This window comes from Protopterus annectens, chromosome 6.part1, assembly GCF_019279795.1.
Source record: "Protopterus annectens isolate FY-2018-M chromosome 6.part1, PAN1.0, whole genome shotgun sequence".
NCBI classification, from domain to species: domain Eukaryota; kingdom Metazoa; phylum Chordata; order Ceratodontiformes; family Protopteridae; genus Protopterus; species Protopterus annectens.
Genome location: NC_056738.1, coordinates 507,296,162 through 507,319,686, shown reverse-complemented (window position 1 = coordinate 507,319,686; position 23,525 = coordinate 507,296,162). Strand labels below are relative to the sequence as shown.

At 37.5% G+C, this 23,525-nt stretch overlaps 1 protein-coding gene across 1 annotated transcript in view; it reads right to left on the bottom strand.

Annotated features, from left to right (window-relative positions):
* The window catches only part of PARD3B (par-3 family cell polarity regulator beta), a 5,075,916-nt gene that overhangs the window by 2,474,063 nt on the left and 2,578,328 nt on the right, over window positions 1-23,525 (bottom strand). Inside the window, exon 12 of the mRNA XM_044075955.1 lies at window positions 2,507-2,531. Within this exon, the coding sequence (XP_043931890.1) occupies window positions 2,507-2,531 (25 nt within the window). The remainder of the gene's footprint in view (window positions 1-2,506; window positions 2,532-23,525) is intronic.

Here is a 23,525-nt window from a genome sequence, read left to right as displayed (position 1 = left end):
ACATAATTATAAGAATACAGCACTTAAAACATTGTACATTCTCATGCAACGCAAGCTGCTGTTTGCGGGGCAGGATATTCCCAGCAGCTTTAATTTTTCACAGTTTTATGTACTTTTAATGCATCGCGACTTCATACATAGACATTGCAATGACCACACTTTTTTAATAATGCAGTGCTACTAACAATGATATGTTCAATTGACACAAGGATGGCAAGGTTGCTGTAGCAGTCTCTAAATCATTTTTTAGATGTTATTGCCTCGCTTACCACTTCTTTTATTTGTGATTACCATAGAAGCTCCTAGTGAGAAATATATTTGTTTTTATGGTGCTATACAGGAGATCTGAGGTGATTAAATAATCTACTCCAATTTATGCAGTATACACAGAGAAATTACAGAATTCAAAACTAGGCGAGTGATATGTTATGAAGCACTTTCACAGCTTATAACTCTATTACATTATATTCCCTATGCGTTTTGTTTGCTGAGTGTATATTAAGCTTTAACAAGTACAAACAGATGTTTTATAATTATTTTTTACTTTTGATTTCATCAGAATACACAAATCTATAAAATGAATAAACATTATCAAAGATTATAATGCCTTATTTAAGACTCCAGCTGTTTCCCTACATAATAAGCCTCTCAATTATCCTGCAGGTGTTCATAAACTGTAAACGTATCCTTTATTAATGCTCACTGGTTATGTGAGGTTGCTCAGGATCACAGTTCAGCAACTGTACAACTCCAAACCAATACATAAATGAATTTATCTAATCTGAGAAGCATGCCATGTAGGATGAGGACGAGCAATAAAAAAAAGTAAGTAGATGCACACTAAGGATCATAAAAGATGAATTAAAAACATACAGCAAAGGAAAGGTGGAAGAGAAATGCATGCATGCATGAAACTACATATCACATTCGTTTAAAGCCTGCTTTAGATATTCATTAGAGACCCTCCATTCAGTGACGCCATCTGCCCACAGTTTCTAAAGCTGTTGCTACATTTCAAAGCACTGCATTAGTGAAACTGAAAGAGCTTGTCAGTATACACACTAATGGACAGGCATTTCTTGTTTACTTTTATCATTACCACATACCAAACTTCATGAGTAATTACAGCTATAATGCAGTACTAGTATCTCAGCATATCATTTATTCACCCAGTTTAAGTCAAAGGAAAGATGCTGCTGTTGGAAGGTATTTTTTTTCAGTCTAGTAAAACTTTTCTGGCCTTTCAGATGGACAAGGAAATGGAGCTTGTAGCCATGGATTTGAGGGTACTGAACCCATCTTAAATGGGAACAAGAAATTAGATCTCGGTTAAATCTCTTTGTTCAGCAGTCAGTCTCTGTTCATAGCTTTACCTATTATCATTAGCTGTGGGAATTAACTTAAAGAATAAAATCATGGATACAAATGGGTGAAATATGGCTTTCCAAAGGGTTACTATGTTTGTTTTTTATAATAGGGTGAGAAGCTTACATATATGAGACAGAACCTTAGCAGAGGTGTTGCTTCACAAATGAGGTAGCTCAAGTATCTTGTAAGAATTTCTTAAGAACGACTCCTGATGGAGTTGAGGGTTTCTTCTGGTCCTGCAGTTGTTGTTAAGGCTACCTCCTGGGACACTCCTGTTGGGGATAAGGATGCATCCTGGACAACTGCTAAAAAATAAGAACTCAAAAATGGCTCTGGATGATTCCAGAGTTAAAAATGGTCACTGATTGACTTCAGCACAGGGAACTTAGCAGGCTAGTGCTGCTTCAGTAGGGCGTCACTAGAACAGAGTGTGGTAGCACAGCACAGGCCAGTGCTGCTTCAGCTGGGCGTCGCTAAAACAGAGAAGTATGTGTGGTAGCACAGCACAGGCCAGTGCTGCTTCAGCAGGGCGTCACTAGAATAAAGAAGTATGTGCGGAAGCACAGCATGCCTACTTTTTAGCAGCAGCAACTGTGAAGCCTGTAAGCCACCTAAGAGGCTAAGAATTTGGTTGGGCTGTGAAATCAGCAGATTGGCCCACTTATCTATCTGTCCATCCAGCCAGTCATCCTTTGTTGACTGGTTTAGTACCACCATGCTACTAGCTCTCAACTTTCACTTCCTGCAGGAACAAAGGGTTGAGGACCTTTACTCAGTCTGGTGAAACTTGGTACTCATCCATAGGAGAAACAAATGAGACAGGGGAGTACAGGAAGGGTAACAGCAAGGAAAATCCCATGGACTTGCAAAAAATATTACAAGTCTGTTGCTCTTTGAATCCCCACCTCTCCCTATCATGTACAGAGTTCCCTGGATTTTACTTCCAAAATTTCATGAAATGTTTCGCTTCAGCATTATACTAGCCACTTAAAATACCAAATCAATTAGTACCTTCCACCACAGCAGGTTTTAACTGCTGGGCCAACTTAGCTGCTAACAAACTACTTCCCACAGTTCTGGGTTTTGTCCCCTCAGTCTCCATTGGGAAAGTGTGCAACTCGCACTAGGGCAAATAAACCAGAAAGTTCTCCCTGATGTGATGCCTGGCGGTTTAACTCCATTAACAAATAAATCAGCTAAATAAAACTCTGCTGGGAACAGCAAAGAAATAAGGCATGCATAAAATCAGTTAAGTCAATTAAAGCCCGAGTGGGAGGGGAAGATAGAACCAAGTCAGAATAAGCAAGTGGATGAGTTCACTGCACTGTGTCCTTGTGACACCTTTCTGGTTTATCGGATCATTAGTATTTTTTCAGTCTAGTTAGCCCTTCTTGGACTGGGAGACCAACAAGGAAATCAGGCCTTACAGAGTTATAGGAAACTATAATGTATCTGCTTTGTAGAAGGCAGAACTTGCACCATGGCAGAATTAGGTTGCTGTTGGATATAATGCTGAGGAAAGTTTAGTAAAGTGGTGCCATTCTGAAGCAAGGAAGATTACCAAAAGAATTATCAAGAAGTATCAGAGAATTTTAAAATTTTATCAATATCTTGATAACTACAGAAAGCGTTGCAATCGTATTAAAAAGCAAATAAGTGAAGACAAAAAACTGTACTATAACAACTTTCAAAATAATACTAAACACAACCCTTTCATTAAAGAAATCTTACATACCGGCCAAAAATTCAACCCAAACAGTTCAACTCTTTTTTTTATAAACAGTATAGCATCTTTAACAAAGAGTTCCTAACATCTAATCGCAACACTGCTGAATAGCCACATATCACCACATCCAGTTTCACTTTCAATCCTGTGTCCACATCCTATATAAAACTACTCAAACTTAAACTGCGCTCTTCTTCAGCTGATGACCTTCCTACAGAGTGCCTAAAAACTGAAGCCAATAACACTGTCTATCCTTTCTCAACCTGATAACCAAGAAGACACAACAGAAGTGAGAAGCAGAGCTATGGAATTAAATCTTATGTCAGGAAGTGACAATGGGATGCCAGGGAGAAGATTACAGAAATGTTATTAAAAGGCAAGGTGACAAAAATTCCTGAACTAGGAAACAAAAATCTGCAGGCATGAAAAGAGCAGAAAAAACAATCCAAATGAGGAGGAGATGGGGGTAAGGCACAGTGTCATGATGAATCAGCGGTGTACTTAAGAGCTTCCATTACACTTGGTGCTATCTCTGTATGTGAGGGGGGTAAATGAGTTGTTTGGTTTGAATGGAGACTACAACAGCTTTCACAGTGGGCATAGCAAAGCAAGTCCTGCTAAAAGTTGTCAGGAAATGGTGGGATGAAGTCTATATGACTGGGCAAGTGTGTGCATATGGGGGGAAATAAAAGGCCAAGGTTTCTGATGCAGTGAGTTTTGTGACCTAGCATAACTGTACCTTATTACCAATAAAAGGACTGACATTTTCAGGAGTATTTCTTTACCACCATTCTCCATGTCCATGCCACAAATTTCTTCTCCAAGGTCAGAAAAAGTTATCAAACTGCTCACCTGCAATATGTGTGACAGGCATAAAAGTAGCACAGGACAAAATAATCTCCTTTTTTGAATTTCAAACTGACACTGAGCCGGTGAGATATCAAAGTTGCCATGCTCTTGCCCTAAACATACTGTTCTAGACCCTAAAACACTTGTTTTTTGTAACTACACAACACAGAGGTGTCAGTCAACCCTGGCTTACTCTAGGACATTCACATCTTTATTGTTTTTTGGTGCAATTCCACTTCACACCCATAGTGCATTATGGTACCATGACATTGTTTGGAGTTAGTTTCCTTAAACGATGTGAGCGGGCAGGTTGTAAGGAATACAATCACACTAAGACTGCTTGTCTAAGGTGCACTGTTAGTGGAAATATTAACCACTCCTGGCCACCTATTAGAAAAATTTTATATTTACGTTGAAATTTTCATAACCGATTAAATTACATGTTTATATACCAAGTATAGTGTACGATGTTCAAGTGAGAGAGAGAGAGAAAAATACTTTGTCACTGCAATTTGTAATGCACTACACTGGAAATGTTCCTGGTTATTTGTTTAGCATTACGAAAATATGCATTGTTTCCATTATTTTCATTAATATTGCATATCCAAGTGCATATCAAGTGAAACTTTATATGATCCTGAAGAATGCTGTTGCATCATATTTCATATATGTGTAAATATTTGTAACACAACTGCCCAAAAATGAATTACCTGCCATCATACAAAAGGTATGGCTGAACAAAATGCCAATACAACTGTATGCCTCACTATACGGTATCCAAGATATGGACAGTTGCTTGTGAAAACCTATACAAAAATATTTCTGGACTTTCATTTTAATAATGAACTGGGATGTGTTGACTTACTGTTATAAATAAAAGTTTTTATTGAACAACATAGTGATTGTACTTTTGAAACAGCATTTACTGCTCATAAGATATTTATATTTGTTTGGCTTTTGTTTTAAACTTAATTTTAAAACAAGTTTAAGAAATGCAGTGTCAGTGACACAACAGGCAGCTCTCACCTTTGGTGCAGAAGGCTGTGGGTTCTATTCCAACACTGGGTAGATGGATTGCTGACACTGCAGTGTAGCATTAAAAAGAGAGCTGCATTCTTGAGTGTGTTGCCTCTTGAATGAGACATTAAACCAACGTCGTATCTGCTTGAGATGGTGGTAGCTCAGGTGGATCTAAAAGATCCCATGGCACTTATCGAAAAGAGTAAGGAAGTTCCCTGATGCCTGGTCAAATTCCCCCTAGTAGTATAAATACTACCTCTGGTCTCACCAGAAAGAAGCTTCTGTCCAAGTGGAATTAACTCAATCAACAAAGGATAAATAAGTAAGTTGCTAGAGCTGTGACCTACTGCAGCTGCTAGGTGTGAATATATTAAGCTTTGCTAGCACTCATTGTGTCTAAGAAAATAATTTCATTCCCAGGATCCTGTGTCAGTATTATGAAAAGTTCAAAAGGGCCACTTATAGTTTAGGAAATCTACATGCTCCAAAGTCATCATAGTTAGAACTCCTACAGTTGTCGTGTCTTCTTTTTCTGACCAGCTGAGAGTGAAAAAAGGATTAATTTCCCACCTCAAATTTATATTGCAACTCATAGAACCACTGATACCACCCTTCTATTGACATCAGTTATCTAAAAAGATATTACTGCAATTCTGGAAAAAAATGTTAACTATGAAGGCCTAGGACATCATCTTATCCTTCAGGAATACTCCAACAGCAGCACTCCCACTCTCAAGTACATCGGAAATATAATTCTAAAATAGCATTCAGTCTATTCCTAGCTTGAGGAAACAACCTACTGTTATAGCAGCACCCAAGAGATTCCAGAGACATGACCACCCACTCAGCAAAGACCAGCCTCTGAAAGCTGGTAACCGAAGAAACCAAGGATTGTCTAAAATAAAGAAATATGATATCCTATCTTGCAAGCAGTGCAGATCAAAGAATGGCATAAACACCTGTACTGCTCTCTGGCTACTTAGACACTTCTTTCTAAAAATCTGTGGATTAAGATCAGTGCCCTTTCCTCTGACTTCATAAAGGCTTTTGACCTGTTCATAACAAAGGCTTCCTCAACAGATGTTAACTGAAATTAATTTTCATTCTCTTATAATATTTTTAGAGATCAAAACAGAATGGAGGTTGACACTGCAACTGATTATGATAATCACCATCAAACAGGTGTGTGTATAAAAGAAATGTATAGACTAGGAACTTGGAAATCAAGCATAAAACATGGCAGTATGAAATTATTTACCATGAAGAATGCACACACCCTGAATGTGTACCTTTTCGGCTAAGTGTTTATAAATTTCCAAATGGTGTGAATACCAGTGACTACCTCTATAAAGATCTGGACAAATTGTTTAATGATATGGCTATTATTATTTATTTATTTCCAGTTTGATGACCGGGGAAGTCCACTTGGCTCAAGGAGCCTGTTTTCAGTGGAGGCCCGGGGAGAAAATCTCCATATTACATAGTAAAAATAGTACAATTTAGCAAATTGTAACATTATATAGTAAAACTAAGCAAACGTATAACAGCAAAATAGATGACTATACATTACATACCTACATACTTACAGATGAGAGAAACAGTAGTACAGAGTTTAAGTTATACAGAGGTTGTATTAACCTGATGAAACTTTTAATAGCTGATTGTAGACTCAAAAGCAGTCGGCTGAAAGAAGAAACTCAACTGCTGGATGAGAAAGTCAAACAGTCTCATTGCTTTACACAATTTGTCAATTTATATAATGGCATTACAGTCAAAGCAGAAAGGTGCTCGGTGACCGTTATTAACAGGAGAGAAAAACAAAAAGAGAAACTTATAAGGGCACAGCTTATCCGTTAAAAACCTTTAATTTAACCAGTGAAGGTGTTAACCCAGTGCCAACCACCAACACTGTGCCTACAACAAATCAAGAGCAGATAAACTGTTTGAATAACATGATTCAATCAGTCATTGGCACTACCAATGACACACATCAGACACCACCACCCCCCTATTCTCTCTCCAGCTCCTTTTTTATTCCACCCATCAGCAGGGGCGGCCCGTGCTATTGGACTGCCGGACTGCAGCCCCCTCAACTTGAAAATAAAAAAATAAAAAGAAATAATCAGAAAAAAAAAAAAAATAAATTTGCGGACTTTGCGCATGCGCACTAGTCCAGACTGCTGCTGAGACAGTCTGGGGCATGCACAGAAGTCTCAGCAGCAGTCCTGACTGGGAAACATGGACAACAGAGCTCCCAGAAGTCTAAGCAGTTTTAAACTGCATAGACTGTCCTGGGAACTCTCTGGGGAAATGCGTCGGGGTCAGACTGCAACGTCAGCAGTCAGGAATTTAGGATCTCGCGATGGGCAGGGCAGGGTCTGGATTGGAGTTTGCTGCAGTCTCATCGGGGGAAGATCTCGCGATGGGCAGGGTCGGATTAGTGCGGGTTTTGAATAGGGATCTGATGTGCGGTGGTGGTTTACTTTGGGTTTATTGACAGGATTTCGGATGGTGTACATTGGAGTTATGGACTACAGGTAAGTGTGTGGACAGGCATAGGGATGTTGTGTGTGTGTGTGTGTGTGTGTGTGTGTGTGTGGGGGGGGGTTAAAAGAGGAGATTTATTTCCTTGTATGTTGGTTAGGGTTAGAGTAAGCTAGGTAAAGCGATAGTTAGGGTTTTGCTTGTGTGGTAGTATTTTCAGACCACTTGCCACTTCAACATCAGGATTATACCTACAAATGAAATTAACTGTAAAACATAAATTGTAACAATTTAATTCCCAATGCTTTTATCTGATTTAATAGCCTTTATATAAAGTCTGTGTGTGTGTGTGTGTGTGTGTGTGTGTGTGTGTGTGTGTGTGTGTGTGTGTGTGTGTGTGTGTGTGTGTGTGTGTGGGGTTAAAAGAGGAGATTTATTTCCTTGGAAGTTCCGATGGTGTCCTCTAGTATTTTGCTGTAACTGATATTTATACACGATTTTTGCAGTGGCTCAAATCTTTCTTAGAGAAAAACACTAAACTGACAGGTGAATGCATTTTTGTTTACACAAGATTGCATTATGGAACATATGGCTACAATGCAAGTCGACCATATAATCTGGGTAATGCTTAAGAAAACATATTGTAAAATTTGCCTCAGCCCTGTATAATTTTGTTTTATGAAGCACTGAACTAAGGGAATCCATATTTTTTCTCTCAAAGGTTACCAGCTTAAAATGCCATCAGCTGTCTGAGATGGATGGACCACATCACTATAGCCTTTCTTTTGCTATTTGGTCTCTGCTTGTTGATGGAATTTAAAAACTCTTTCAGTTGTTTATGTTAGTTTCTAGTTAATGTATGTTTTATTTTTCTTAGTCTCTTGCGGAAGTAATTGACATTTTGTTTTATGTAATAAATAGCAGGCGCCCTGCCACTAGGTCAAGTCACAAGCAATGTTGACAGCAAATAGAAATGTTTTTTGCTATCAGCAGCTTATTTAAGACACAATGCTGCTATTTGCATATAGTTTCATAAGCAGCCTTTTAATTGAATGTAATTGAAGCTCCCAGATTGATTGTATTTGCTTACTACTAATTTGCTTAAAGTTTTCAGAATCCTTCCAATTTAATTTTCTTTCCAGCTTTTGCTTTACATTGGCCTATGTCTATTTTTCACTTGTTTTTCAAGTGAATACAAGAAATAACCCTGTTTTTGTATCTTAATACACAAGCAAACCCGTCTTATTGTGTATACCATTCCAGCACTTAAATAGACTACCTTTTTACACTTTATGTATATTACAAATTACACCCATTAAAGAAACTGTTAAACATACATATTTTATGAGTTGAGGGTCAAGTGGTAAACAGAAGATGAACTAAGCACTGTGTACCATGTCAGTTTTGGCCCAGCCAGGTATTTTCTCTTTCTACTAGCTGACTTTAAAATTCCAATTGTAGATGGGACTAACATGTCAACTAAGGTTTTTCTTTGGATGCTAAAGTTCAAATGGGCTGTCTGTTTATGTTTGCTTTTGCTTTGCTTGTTCACTGAAATATGTGCATGCTTGTCTTCTGAAGTGATATTACTAGACATATTTTTTGGGAAAGAAATATGAAAGATTGGGTTAGGGGCAGCAGCAGCATTGGGTAAGGGTTAGTATATATGGGTATAGGGGGCCACTGCCTCATCTCTCTCGTCATATTTTAATGTACTAGATTTTCTCCAGGTCCTGTATGACTGATCTTAAACCCCCATATTTCATAATGCTTGTAGTAGATGCCTAAAATGAGTATAGCTACATCCTAGAAGTACAATGTTTCCAACCTGCAACTGACAGGATGGATAAATGAAATGAGTCTAAAAATAGCAAGGTAGCCCCCCCACCTCCGATCTAGAATGTCTTTTGAAGCTACATATATACTTACCTGCAAAATTACTCCCCCAGATGAACCTGTTTCCTTTTTCAGAACAGAGTGAAAAGATAATGAATTAATGGCATTTATGTTGACATCTGGAGTTCTCATTCTTGGGATGGCTGCACATCTGAGATGATGTATATTATAATGTAACACGTGGACTACAGAAATGAACTCATCCCCTGTGCCTGCCAGTTATTTTTTGCTATTTGCATGTCCTGGATCCAAAACAATGTTATCATTAGCAAAATATTCCTGCATTTGCAACCCATTTTGTGTATTATTTGAAAATATTTGCCTTCACACTTTAGAATTTACTGGAAGTATGGGCTAGAACCATCTTCTTTTAAAGGCAAGTCCATATTCCTCATAGCTTTCCAGGCTCTTAAAGGGCAGGGATTATTTCCAAATGGTATGGACTCATTCTGTAATTCCTTAGTTATTCAAAGAATCTAAAGCCCCAAAAATACACCACAGCTGTCATACCGGGCAAACCCCATAGTAGTTGCTCTATCTTAATCCAAACTGATGTTTTTTACCACCCTGCTTGACCTTGGGGAGTGGACCAAAGCTCTATCTTAATTCAAACTGATGTATTTTACCACCCTGCTTGACCTTGGGGAGTGGACCAAAGATCTATCTATTTGCAGATTTTTTGCTATTTGAGGTTAAGGTTTCCTCTGTTAGGACTTCCACATCACCTCAGTTGGATAAGTCTGCCTTGCTGAAAGAGAAATTATGGATGAGCCCATAATAGTGTGCTTACCTCAGGCAAAAGAGTTTGGGCACTTATTTGACGAGTGTGTGTGTAATGCCCCAGTTACTATATACTGGTGGCTAGAGAGAACAAATGGTGGTGGATAGAGATACACAGGCTTGAACCCTGTACTTTGTATGCAGGTGTTAAGGACCTCAATTCACTACCCACCACCATTTGTAAAAAGAATTGCAGATTTTTGCCTCGTATTTGATCTGATCTGTTCCTCATAATATCTGTGGTTTCTAAATATTGCAATACTTGATATTTGATGGTGCACTGGTAGCATTGTTGCTTTACAGCTGCAGGTTCTTGGGTTTGATTCTTGGCTCGGGTGCCTTCTGTGTGGGGTCTGCATCTTCTCCCTGTGTTTGTGTGGGTTTGCTTTTGTGTCCTCCCATGTTATAAAGACATTTCTGCATTATTTCTTCTTGGGCCTCTGCTGAAAATTATTTTTTTTTTGTTCAAAGTCAGATTGTCCTGATTAACAAATGTTAAATAAAATTGACAGGCATTTGAATTTCAGACTTCAGGTTTCTGAATGTTTAATTCCTTACATATTTCATGGTGCAGTGGTAGCATTGTTGCCTCACAGTTATAGGTTTTTCTGGTTTGATTCTTGGCTGGGGTGCCTTCTGTGTGCAGTCTGCATCTCCTCCCTGTGTTTGTGTGGATTTGCTCTGGTGTCCTGCCATTTTACAAAGACATGTGTCTGCAGTATTTCTCCCTGGGTCTCTGCTGAAAATTGTTTTTGTTCCGTCAGAAGTAAAACTGACAGGCATTTGAATTTCAGACTTCATATTCTTCAGAAAATACAGAGTAACACAACCTTTTATTCTAGCAATTTTTTAAGTTTATAAGATGAATATTTGAAATTTGTCCTTATTTTTGGGACTGATACCCCAATATTGGCTTTGCCCAGGTTTTTTGTGCTAAGGTTGACAACTATGGCAAGTACTGAATTCACTGAATATGTCTGAGGGCTGTATTCCCTCATTACTGGGTTTGCCCAGGTGTTTGTGCTACGAGGTTGACAGCTATGGTGAGAACTGAATTCATTAAATGATAGCCTTTTAAGTTTCAGTCTTCCTCTCTTTCACAAAGCAGCTGATTTGGCATAGTGGTATGTTGCTCTGACTGTTTTGCACAGGGACCATGGCAGTAAAATGTATGGTGGTAACACACCATTTTTCTTTCACAAACCAGGTGATTTGGCATAGTGGTATGTTGCTCTGACTCTTTTGCACAGGGACCTTAGCAGTAAAATGTATGGTGGTAACACAGCGTTTTATTCTAGCAACTTTCCAAGATTATGCAAGCAATGTTTAATATGTCCCTGTTTTTTGGCCTTTTGACCCCCCCCCAATAAATTTGGCTTTTTCCAGATTTCTTGTGCTGCGAAGTTGAGATGCAGTTGAGTATTGAGTAGATTTTACAAGGAGCTGAGAGCTGCAGGGGAAGAGAAGTTTAGTGCTACTTATGCTAATTCAGCTTGCATTGTTAATAGCACAACAGGTTGTCTACTTGCTTTTGATGCAGAAGGTTGTTGGTTCTACTCCCACAAGGGGTGAATGCTGCCGTACTGAAAAAGTTAAGATACTAACTATGATCCTGTTATCAGTTTGCCATCCATTTCCTATTGCAATATTACTAGCTTATCATTTTTAATGTAATATAGGCAATTTATTCCTCAGGGGCATCAGACACTTTATTTTTTCGATGAAACCATGAAATATAAAGGTGTTTGCTAGCAGCAACCTCATTAGTTACAGATTTATTTAATGTGGAATTATTTAGATGACTTTTTTACTTCTTCAGAGATTGTGCATATTTACTAATAATGGTGGACTGTGGAATTGTGCATGTTTACTGATAATGGTGGACTGTAGAAGTTTGAGAAGACTTTTATGATGGAAATGTTCTGAATTGGGCATTTCTGTCATTATTTGTGCATGCGTTGTGTTTCATTGTTTACTGGAAAAATGTTCAAAACAATAGGAAGGTGTACCAAAGAGCACATGCATGTTTCATATGCAAGGGGCCTATGATTTGAAAACAGCCCAGAATTAATCTTTATCTGCCACTGGTAAAATGTATTTTCTTTGACTGTGGGTTTCAATGCTGTTTTAATGAATGTGAGTTTCAAGGGCAGACAAGTTTTAATGTTTAGTTTGTTTAGCAGATGTCTTAGTGTTTGTGCTGTAAAATGCAAAATAAAACTTTCAAATGAAGTCCAAATCATCACAGAAGTAAATCAGTATACACATTAGTGTTTATGGTAAATGGAGTGAAATAGCCAAGTAATGGATCATTGGAATGGCTGCAGGGGGAGGCTCCATTCAACCATGATTTTGTGAGGGGGGAAGGGCGGCAAACAGACAGCCCCAGCTGAACTATACCTCTCAACTGTCCAGATTTTCAAAGAATGAATAGATTTTTGCTTCTTATTTTTAGTTTGTTCCTCATAAAATATGTGGTTTTCTGGCAAACCATTTAGGAATTAAGTCACTAAATAAAGACACACTGAGTTTCAGACTTCATAACCTTCAGAAAAATGCATGCTAAAGTAAGACCTGTTGTTCTAGCAACTGTCTCAGTTTATACAAGAGCAATTTTTAGTACTGTTTATATGTTCCCCCAATATATTTGGCCTTGCCAGATTTATTGCATTAACAGGTTGAGAGGTACATGCAAATAAATTGCTTTATAGAATTAGGCATAGCCAAACCTCTCAACTGTCCCTGATTTTGGCTCAAAATGTTGCTCTTCCCCTAATAATCCCTCCGCAAAATACAAATTTGGAAGAAAACATGGAGGGTTTACAATTAAGAAATAACTGTAATAATTAGAGTTATAGATTACTTTTATTTCAGAAATGCATGTAGATTCTTTTATTTTGTCAGCTGCTCAAGTTAGCAGTACTAATATTAAAGTGTCCCTTCTTTGACAGGTTCCCAGCTGTATTGTGTGGCTATTTTATATTTTTACATCACATTTTTGGTCCATGTTTCATAAAATTGTGTTTTTTTTGGCAAATTAGTGACAAATCATTAAAGACTGAAGTTAGAAAATAATGACAGCCATTTGAGTTTCAGATTTCATACCATTCAGAAAGTTCATACTAATGTAAGATCTATTCTATTATCTTTCTAAGTTTATAAGGGAAGTATTTTAAAAATTGTCCTTATTTTTGGGCCTTTGTCCCAGTTCTTTGTATGGCTTTGTCCACATTTCTTGCTCTGAGGTTGAGAGGTATGACGTGTCAGGGTCATCACAGTCAGCCAGAGACATTTCAAATTGTGACATACTTGTTGCACCCCACTCCCCCATGTAGTGACTCGATGTGTTGAAGCAAGGCAAGGAGTAGTTATGCAGTGTAAATGTGCAGAGTATCCCCCCAATCCAAGGTAGACACAAGTACTAGGGTGGCTTTTCATCTGTCCTTGATTTTTGCAGAATGGTCTAGTTTCTGTCATATTTTTTGTACTGTTTATTTATGCTTATTAGTCAAAGTGCCTGTTGCTCTGTGTTTAAGTAGCAATACTTCAATGACCATCAGGTAAGCTTGGCTGAGATTGTAAGATTAAAGTAAGCTTTAATAAGCATACTGTTAAATAATTGCCAACATTGAAAGCCTTTCTGTTGATAATGTATAAGCCTTGGGTATTGAAATGCATATGACATTATTTGTAATAAAGGACAGGATTACATTATTTTAAGAAGCTCATTACACTTGGAGACTTCCAATCATCTCTGCAGGCTTTACCTGTAAACTAAACAGAATGCCAATCGTGTGGCCCATAACCTGTACAGTAATCCTTTTAAGCAATGTATCTTGAGCTTATTTCTTGTTTGTTTTTCATTTTTTACTTTGATCATGTTTTCCCCATGAAACAAGTAGATAGTTGTCAGGCAGCAGGTCTTTTTTTGGATAAGGAACATTTTTACAAGTGAGGGCATCAGAGATTTCTACTTTCAGCATGTTACTTGGCACTTTAATAAAGCTGAATATAAATCATAATTAGAACTGCAGTGCAAGAAGTGGTTTGAGTTGAGTGCTGCTTGTTTTTCTTATACTTGATTTTGACTGGCATTCCATTAATGTATTTAAAAAAGTAATTTATTTTTTCATGCCTCACAACCTTTTTGTTTCCATCTAGATATTAAGTAAACTGTCATGCAGTCAATGCATTGAAATATTTTTATTCTTCTACACTTCATTTTGTCTTGATTGGACTCTCATAATGATGGTTTTGCACCCATGGCAGTGTATTTAGTTAGTTTTTGTGGTTTTGAGCATAGCTCCTCCCCTTTCTTGTTGGCCACACCCCTCCCATTGACCCCACCCATTCAGATGTCTCCTGCAGCCCCCCTTTGATTTGAAGTCATCAGCCGCCACTGCCCATCAGGAAGCATCAGAACACCAAAATGGCAGACAGGAGGAAAGAAAGAGAACACGGAATGAACTCACAGCAAATGGCGACATTAATGCATATTGGAATTGGCAATATAACATTATTCTCATCCCACAATTCAGTTCTGGGATTTCATCACCAGAACTGAAAAAGTAATTGGGAGGAATAACTTACTGGACTGGACAGTTACTAATGTTTGACAATTATATTGCTGTTGGCATACCTGACATTATTAGGAACTACTTTCTCTCATCAGAATAGGTGTATTAAAGTACCTCTTTTCATTCATGTTCTCAGAACATGAGAAAGTTCAATGTTAGCCAAATACACTGCTCTCTGCTTGGCTTTCTTCCACTAGACTCAACTGCTAACTTTAATTACTCCTTTCTAACATTCCTAAATGGCAATGGCTTTGGTTCATCACCAAAGAATAAATATCAAGATCTTACGGTAACACCAATTACATCAAAGCCATACTATTAAAGTGTGACATCTGGTGAAATAAAGTGAAGAGTAAACTTGTAAGCTGAAAAGAAATGGCAACCTTGACATCTAGTGAAATAACATCACACAACTAAGTTTCAGGGCTCTCTTGCTCAGTTTAGGAAAGCGAGAAACATGATCAAAATTAATTTTCTCAACAAGACTTGCATTTAAAGAACATGAAAAACAAACCTTAATAAGCCCTAGCAATTCTAGTCAAAGATCAATCACTTCAGGCAAAAGCATGTAACCTGGCATCACTTCTTACAACATGGAAGTACTACACAAGAGCTAATTTCATATTGTGATAATTATCCCTCGGACCTCAGCAATCATGTTTTACGATGCACCTTTCTCCTCCTATTACTGTCTAAAGCTCTCTACAGTAGCAAGTGGCCTCGTTAGGAAATACACTTTTAAACTCTGCTGCTTAGCAAGTGGTAATATATTGCCACAAATTCTTCATAATGCAGCATCCAAAAGCTAGGTGCCCTGTATTTCTAAGTCTTGACACCAAAGTCCCTTTAAACAAAGGATGCCATTTTTAAAGACATCTGTATGTTGAAACACACTACTCGCTCAGTTCTAGCACTAACATCCTACAAATGTTCATCTGTTTTCAGTTTATCACCGTCTCACTACCAGCAATGCTCTGTTGCATTCACAGTACAGATTTAAGCCAGGCTTCTCATACAGTGCTAATTCAACTGATCACATGTCTCAATCTATTAGTGCAGGAAATCTTAAAGCTAAAATTAATGGGGAACTAGTGTTCAGAACATAGCTACAAATTTTAAGTATGGGTCTTATTCACTTAAAAATTGTCAGAATAACAGATTTTATGCTATCATGCATTTTCTGAAAGCTACGAAGTCTGAAACTCTCATATCTGTCATTATCTAATGACTTCACTCTTCAAGGATTTATCAGAAAATCACAGATTTTATGAGAGAAAGACCAATATAAAAAAAAAAATCTGGACATTTGAGAGATGTGCAGCTGATGCTGTCACAAAATTATGCACCATTTCAAGTGCCCTGAATAGCCCCACATCTCAAAGTACTATTCTCCACCCTAATCAAATCACTCTTTAATAGTTGTTATATATTCTTTCTTCAAAGAAAAGCCTTTAAGACTTCGCAGTTTTAGTATTCAGACACCTTTGGTCATTTGTAGTCTAGCTAACAAATCAAGCTTCAGGCAGAATGTTTTAGAATACCTACATCTAAAATGGTCCTGCAAATATGGTATTATGGGATGATTGTTTCTTATGTTCTGTTATGAGCTGACCAGTAGTGGACTGATATACATAGTAAGCAGCAATAACAGCAGTCACGACAGATCAGTGTGGTATGCACGAGTAACATAATTCATGAAAGGAATCTCACTAATAATAATAATAACAATAACAATAACAATCCACGACTTGCTAGCTATGCTAGGAAGTGATCAGTGAAGTGAGCATGCCTGAGGGACCCAAGACTATCCTCTGGAATTACTATGTTCGGTGCTCCTTATTTTTTAATACAAGCTACTTTTAGGTAGAAGGTACATCAATGATAGAATCCTTTGCTCCCAATGTGCTAATTTACTTATTTCATCATTTAAAATACATGCATCTATTATTGAACTTTTAACAGAATATCATAATCATACCTTTGCATTAAAAATTTGCTGTTTATATATATAAATGATCTCTTAATTTTTATGTATTATATTTGGGTTCAATTGGGATTTACTGCAAAGATAATGTAATAACAATCTGTCCATTTCCTTGGAATGCGAAATAGGACAATCAGCGAAATCAATGTATAATAAGCTTACAAAAATGGTAATATGTTAATCCACTCTGCCGTTTTTCATCCAATTTCTCTTCTTGGTAAAATACATCGCAGAGAGTATGAAGAATTTGTGAGATGATTTTCAGTGTGTGTGTGTGAGGACAATCTGACAGCCATTATTCTGATTTTATTCTTTTGTGCTGTAATAAGAAATTTACAAGAGGTGATACTTCTACAAAGAACTGTAGAAAGGTTGACACAAAAGCACATCATAAAAACTATAACTACAAGGTGGTCACTTTTTTTATACATTGTATAACAATGGCACAATTTCTACTTATGTGCAAAGAATAGTGGTATTTAGTGATTGTTAATTCTTGTGCTTGTGTTCCCTTTTTCTGGACCTATGTCCTTCCTCTCTGACATATGCCATATGACCCATGAATTCAATCATGTTTCACCTGCATGAGTGGCAAAATTCTGTTGTAAGCCCTGTGACAGGTGGCCCCTCCCTCTCCATGGAAAGCTCAGCCTTACTGACTACACATATGCTGAGAACATCACCCCTTATTGCAGAGGAAGAGTCAAGACGTAAGCATCACCTAAACAGCTAGAGACTGGCAGTTCTGGGTTAAAGGAGGGAGGGGAAACCCTAACTGCAGTGCAGTGCGTATGACATCTTTCATAAGACTGTGCAGAGTAACACACCCACACAAGCCCCCCCTCCCTCCACCTACTGATGGAACGGTAGCCTACTTGTATCTGAAACACAGTACTCAGTCTCTCCCTAAAATGCAGTGAAATACAAGCAGAGCCCACAATCCTTTCTCCCCCTGAGATGTATGAGTTGAGGAAAGTCTCTTCACTCCCATCCCACCCCTGTTTCGCACCTTGGCCACTGAATGAACTCAGGCCACCTGGGCTGCAGTCAGAATTCCATCCCTCTATACCACAGAGCTAAACTGAACACAGGATTGTCTTAAGGTACCTTTTCACCACAGTAGAATTACTGCTAATAGGGTTACCTAGCTATTTAAACCCAAACGAACAAAGGCTTTTTACCATTACTACTGAAAACATTCATATGATTCATATCACAGATTCAGTAACTGCACTTAATCTGGTTCATCCAGTGAGTAGGATGTAAATGGTAAAACAATGTTTTAAACAATTACAATTTACTGTGTGTCAAACAGAAAGAGTAGCGTATATTCCACTTTAAGGACTGCAATACTAATTATACAAGTGACACTACTAAGATTTTTAAGGTCTGAAGAGCTTAATAAAATATAAGAGCCATTTAACACTGCAGTTTTAACAATGCAGCTATCAAAGCACTATCCAGAAGTGAACGATGGGCTTGTTTATACCTTTAAATGCAGAATTATGTTTTCTCATACACAGAAGCACAAAATAGGAGATATTTAGGGAAAACAGCAGCAAAACACATCTTGAATCAAGGTACCTTGGTACCCAAAGCCATGAAATATGACACAACATTACAAGTGCTTTTACTAAACTAATCATCTAGAGAGTCATTGATGGATTACTGGAACAGCACTCAATCAATTTATTTATTCAACTACTCATTTTAATGATGTAATTTTACAATTAACTTCAAGTTCATTTAGGCATTTTTTAAGAAAACAGTGATTACATAAAACACTGTAAAATAAAAAAGAATATTAAGACTTATAATATATCACTGGATGTATTATTTAAATCCCTGATATTGTCAGTGACATGTACTTAGATGACTCAATGTCATGACACCCATATTTTTTCTGTAACCAAACAAGCTGCACATTGCAAGCAAGCAGCATTTTATAAAGGATTTTATCTTCATATATGAATATTTCCAAGCACAGCACATAAGAATTATACAGAAACCACAAAACCAGCTGAACTGGAGTGGTCTAATCTCTAGAACCCTTTCATATAGGTAATACTGAATATCACGACTACTACTTTACTTGTCAGCATAGCTAACTGAAACATGATGCAGAGATGATGGCCAGAATTCAGAAAGAAATAGCGCAAATCATTAGGAAAAAAAAAAAAAGAGAGTCAAAAGCAGTGGCATGCAGGGTGGGACTGATCCAACGACACAGGAAATGCCACTGTACAAAGCAGGTGAAACTTTTTAGTCTGCATCATATGCTAATGACTATACAATGACATGGAAATAAGCAACATTATGGTAATGAGCCCCACTGCAAATGTAAATGAAGGGGATCTGTATATGGTGGAGCAATTCAGAAATGTATGAAAATGATGTGATCGGCTGTGGCCTGCAGAGATTTGGTACACATGATTTCTCAGTGAACAGGGAGAGAGAGAGAGAAAGACAACAGTATGATGCTAGGTGTAGCCATAATGGCCTAACAGTACATGTTAGACAGATTGATCATGCAGCCAGTGTTAGCAATGGAGGATTTAAACATCCTCTGCACTGCAGAAGTATCTGACTGTGCCCAACATATCATCACTTCTGTGATAGACATATTCAACCCAACTATGATCATTAATAAAGGCACCGTATAGCAGTTGGTAGTCACGTGCCATCCTTATGTGGAATCCCATGGGATGTGTGGATTACTGATCCCTGTGAACGCTATTGCACAGTAGCATTGACACTTCTTGCTACAGGGACCTTTCATTGACCATCAGGGACACAGTGTGAGCATCATAAGCATCTGCTTCCTACATACTTAAATTATAAATTTTAAAATTTATAATTTTTCATAAATTATACCAAGCTCAGATGCTCATAAGCCTAGTACTTATTATACAGCAGGAACTTTGTATTGTAACATTTTATATTGTAACATTTATTATACAGCAGGAACTTCTTATTGTAACAATTGTTAATGTCTGTTATGTACTTCACAGATCAACATTCTAGTTGTCTACTGATGTACTATGTTCTTCATCTGTAAATATGTTGTAAGTAATTGCTATGTAAATTGTTCATCGCTATGTAATCCAATGTAACTACTGTCTGTTTATTATTTTAACTGTGGAGCTTTTCTCCCCGGGCCTCTGCTGAAAATGGACACTCCCGGTCAACAAATATAAATAAATAAAATACTTCACTAGTTGCTGGATGTGATGTTTTAACATGTGGAACAACATATGTAGTTCCCAAGAACCAGAGAGCAGAGAAACAACACTACACAGGCATTCCAGGTTGTAGTCTATCGCACTAAGGGCCAATGATTCCACCCATATTACTATCAAGCCCCTGCCTGGTCCACACGGACAATGGTACATCAACTGTATGAGTTTTGACTCCAATTGCAATAAACTGGGTATTATATACAATGTGTCTGCATGTCAACCAGCAAAAAACCCACAGTGCATACACCTGGCAAACATCTAACCTATACCAACAAGTTGTGCAGGGGGATTTTTCTCAGGGACATCGCCTTGGTAATGGTAGACATACAACAGAGCCATGGATAATGCCACTAATTCACAACCCACAGAGAATGGCTAACATACAATACAATAGTGCACTGCTGCAGACCTGTAACATCAGTGAGGGTGTATTCTGACTGATGAAGGCCCGTTCCACTGGTTAGATTCCTCTGGTCAGATAATGTACTGTGTTCTGGTGGTCTGCAGCAAGATATTTGCCATCTGTAGAATTTTGCACAAAATGGCGGTATGCAAAGAGCTATAGCATGTGACTGCCATCAGTGAACTACACAGACTGGAGTTAGAAGTGGTGGAAGTGCTAGCTGAGAAGCACATCTCTCCAACTCTGTCCAAACCACCAGGACATACCTCCTCTTTACACTTTCCACACATTGCACCAAACCTATTTAATATTGCCCCTCACCTTTATTCCAAACATAGGTTAATTAATTGCATTCCAACTGAAACCAAAACAAAATTAAGTGCAAGAATCCTCTCCAAAAAAACAAGTATGCACAATTTTCCCAATATACTAAAATCCTTCAAGGAGGTGGTATATACCCTAATCCTAGGCCAACCTATCACCTATCACAATGAATACAAAGATAATTCTCTCCCACAAACTTCTGTATGCCGCAATAAATGTTAGATGTACAACAAATAAAACTGCTGAACTAAATAGCTGGATTACAAACATAAGTCTGATGTTCCCACTGTAACTGAAACTTAGCTTAAACCCAGTATAAATGACTCTGAAGTTATACCTCCTGGTTATATCATCACCCATAATGATTATATTAACAGGAAAGGTTGTGTATTGCTTTAATATTTCCTAACACATACCACATTTCCCATTACAGCAAACCAACACCAAAATTCCGTTCAGCAGAGCTTCTTATTGCTTTCCTCAAAATAAACAGTTATAAACAAATATGCATCACTGTACTTTATATCCCTTTTGGCGACAATGCAGCTATACTAGAAGATATCCTTCATTCAATATCCATAATATGAAATATTATTACTAGGTGATGTGAATGTGACTTGGTTGGACAAAAACTCTAACTCCTTCATGTCTAGCATGAACTTGTATGGTTTCACACAACTAATTAATAGCCCCACACATTCTAGCAAGACATCAAATTCTTGATTAGACTGGATACTAGTATCAGACCCGAGCAAATACACCACCACAGGCACAATGTCAGACTGCCTTCTCAGTGGTCATCTCCAAATCTATATAACTAGACATCTCACACATCCAGAATATTTATAAAACAACACATTATTTCCAAGTTTAACTCAGAAATGCTCCTTATCACACTATCATCTATTAAATGGAACTTCCTAAAAATCCTCCCCTTAGACGATGCTGTTATTAAATTCAATACAACTTTTCTAAATATCCTAAATAACCATGAACCTCTTAAAAGAAAGCGACTGAAAACAAATAAAGCAATTTGGCTATCCAGAGAGTAAAATGCTAATGCAGAATAAAGAAAAAGCATGAAAAGAATGGCAAAAATATAAAACACCTCAATATCTTGATAAATTCAGAATGCTTCGCAATCGTACTTAAAAGCAAATAAATGAAAAAAACTACACTATAATAACTTTCAGAATACCACTAAACACAACCCTAAAATATGTTGGACATCCATTACAGAAATCTTACATACCGGCCAAAAATTCAGCCCAAACCCTTGTATCAATAACTCACCACTCAAAACTGAAATACAGTCCAACTCTTTTTTTATAGATAGTATAGCACCTTTAACAAAGGATTGCCAACATCTAATCCCAACACTGCCCAACAGCCACATATCACCACATCCACTTTCAAACCTATGTGCACATCCTGTATAAAACTACTCAAAGAAACTTAAATCATGCTCTTCTTCAGTTGATGACCTTCCAAGCAAGTACCTAAAAATAGCAGCCAATAGCATTGCTTATCCTGTGTCAATCCTTATAAATAAATCATCCAGAAATCACACATTCGCTCGCTCTGGAAAATGTCACATATTATCCTTCTGCACAAAGGAGGAAATTCAACAGACATCAATAAGTTTAGACTTATAGCAATCTTATCTCCCCTGGCTAAAAATACTTGAAAAGTGTATTCGAAAACACCTGCTAGACTACCTCCTGCAGGAAGAACTCCTATCCCCTACACACACAACATGGCTTCTGGCCTTCTCAGAGTACTACCACTGCCCTTCTAACCTATACAGATACTGTCAATAAAGATAGAGCTAACAGCAAACTAGTCTCTTCCTTGTTTCTAGACTTTTCTAAAGCTGATGATACAGTTTGCCACAGCAAACTTCTACTTCAAATGTCCTAACTAGGTCTCTCTCAGCCCACCCTTCTGTGATTCAAACGTTACCTGTCCATAGGTATCATTCAGTAAAATGGCACTCCATGCTCTCTCCTTACCTCCCAGTCACCATTGGTGCACCACAAAGCTCTATCCTTGGTCCCCTACTCTCTAACATTTTCTCCAACACCATCTATACGTCCACACAACAGGCCATCCTAATATAATACATAGAGGATTCCACTCTTACTTCCACATCTGACAACATGGTACACCTCAAAACAATTACTTAGGAGCTTTAACAGTCCCTGAAGCATGGCATTGTAACTAACCACTCATGCTCAACCCAAAAAAAGACCAAAATACTACTTTTTTTTACTTGTAGAAACAGTAACCTGATCTCTACCACGATGTAGTATAGCAACACTTGCAATGCTTAAAGTGTCCAAAAAGCAGTTGATAAAAAGCAGTTGATAAAAATATAAATAATACACTTGTAGTTAAAAAATCCATGAAGCAGCCAAATCCTCAGACAAAGAAAACCCCACATACACTGTTTAAATAGTGTAGGTTAAAATCTAGATTGTATCAATTAAGCTAATTGGCAATAAATATTTTAAAGAAAACAATCCACCTAGCATCTATGCAGCATTCTTATAGTATAAAATATATAAATCTAAATATAAAACACAAGACAAAACTATTCTAAACTCTACAAGATTACTAACGTCCATTTTCAAAAGCTATTTTCAGGATCATCATTTATGAAAATAGGACAAAAAGTAGTAAAGAATAAACAAAGGCAGGAGTAAATGTCAATTACAAATTAAGCTGAGCAAATCAATTAAGGTGCTACTAAAAACATTTTTTCTGTGTATCCCAAATCCATCTTTATGAAACTAAGTTTCCGGGCAAATAGTGGTAAAACCAGAATAAGATTTCATTAAACAAAAGTCATTTATCTAACAAATACATAGAATTA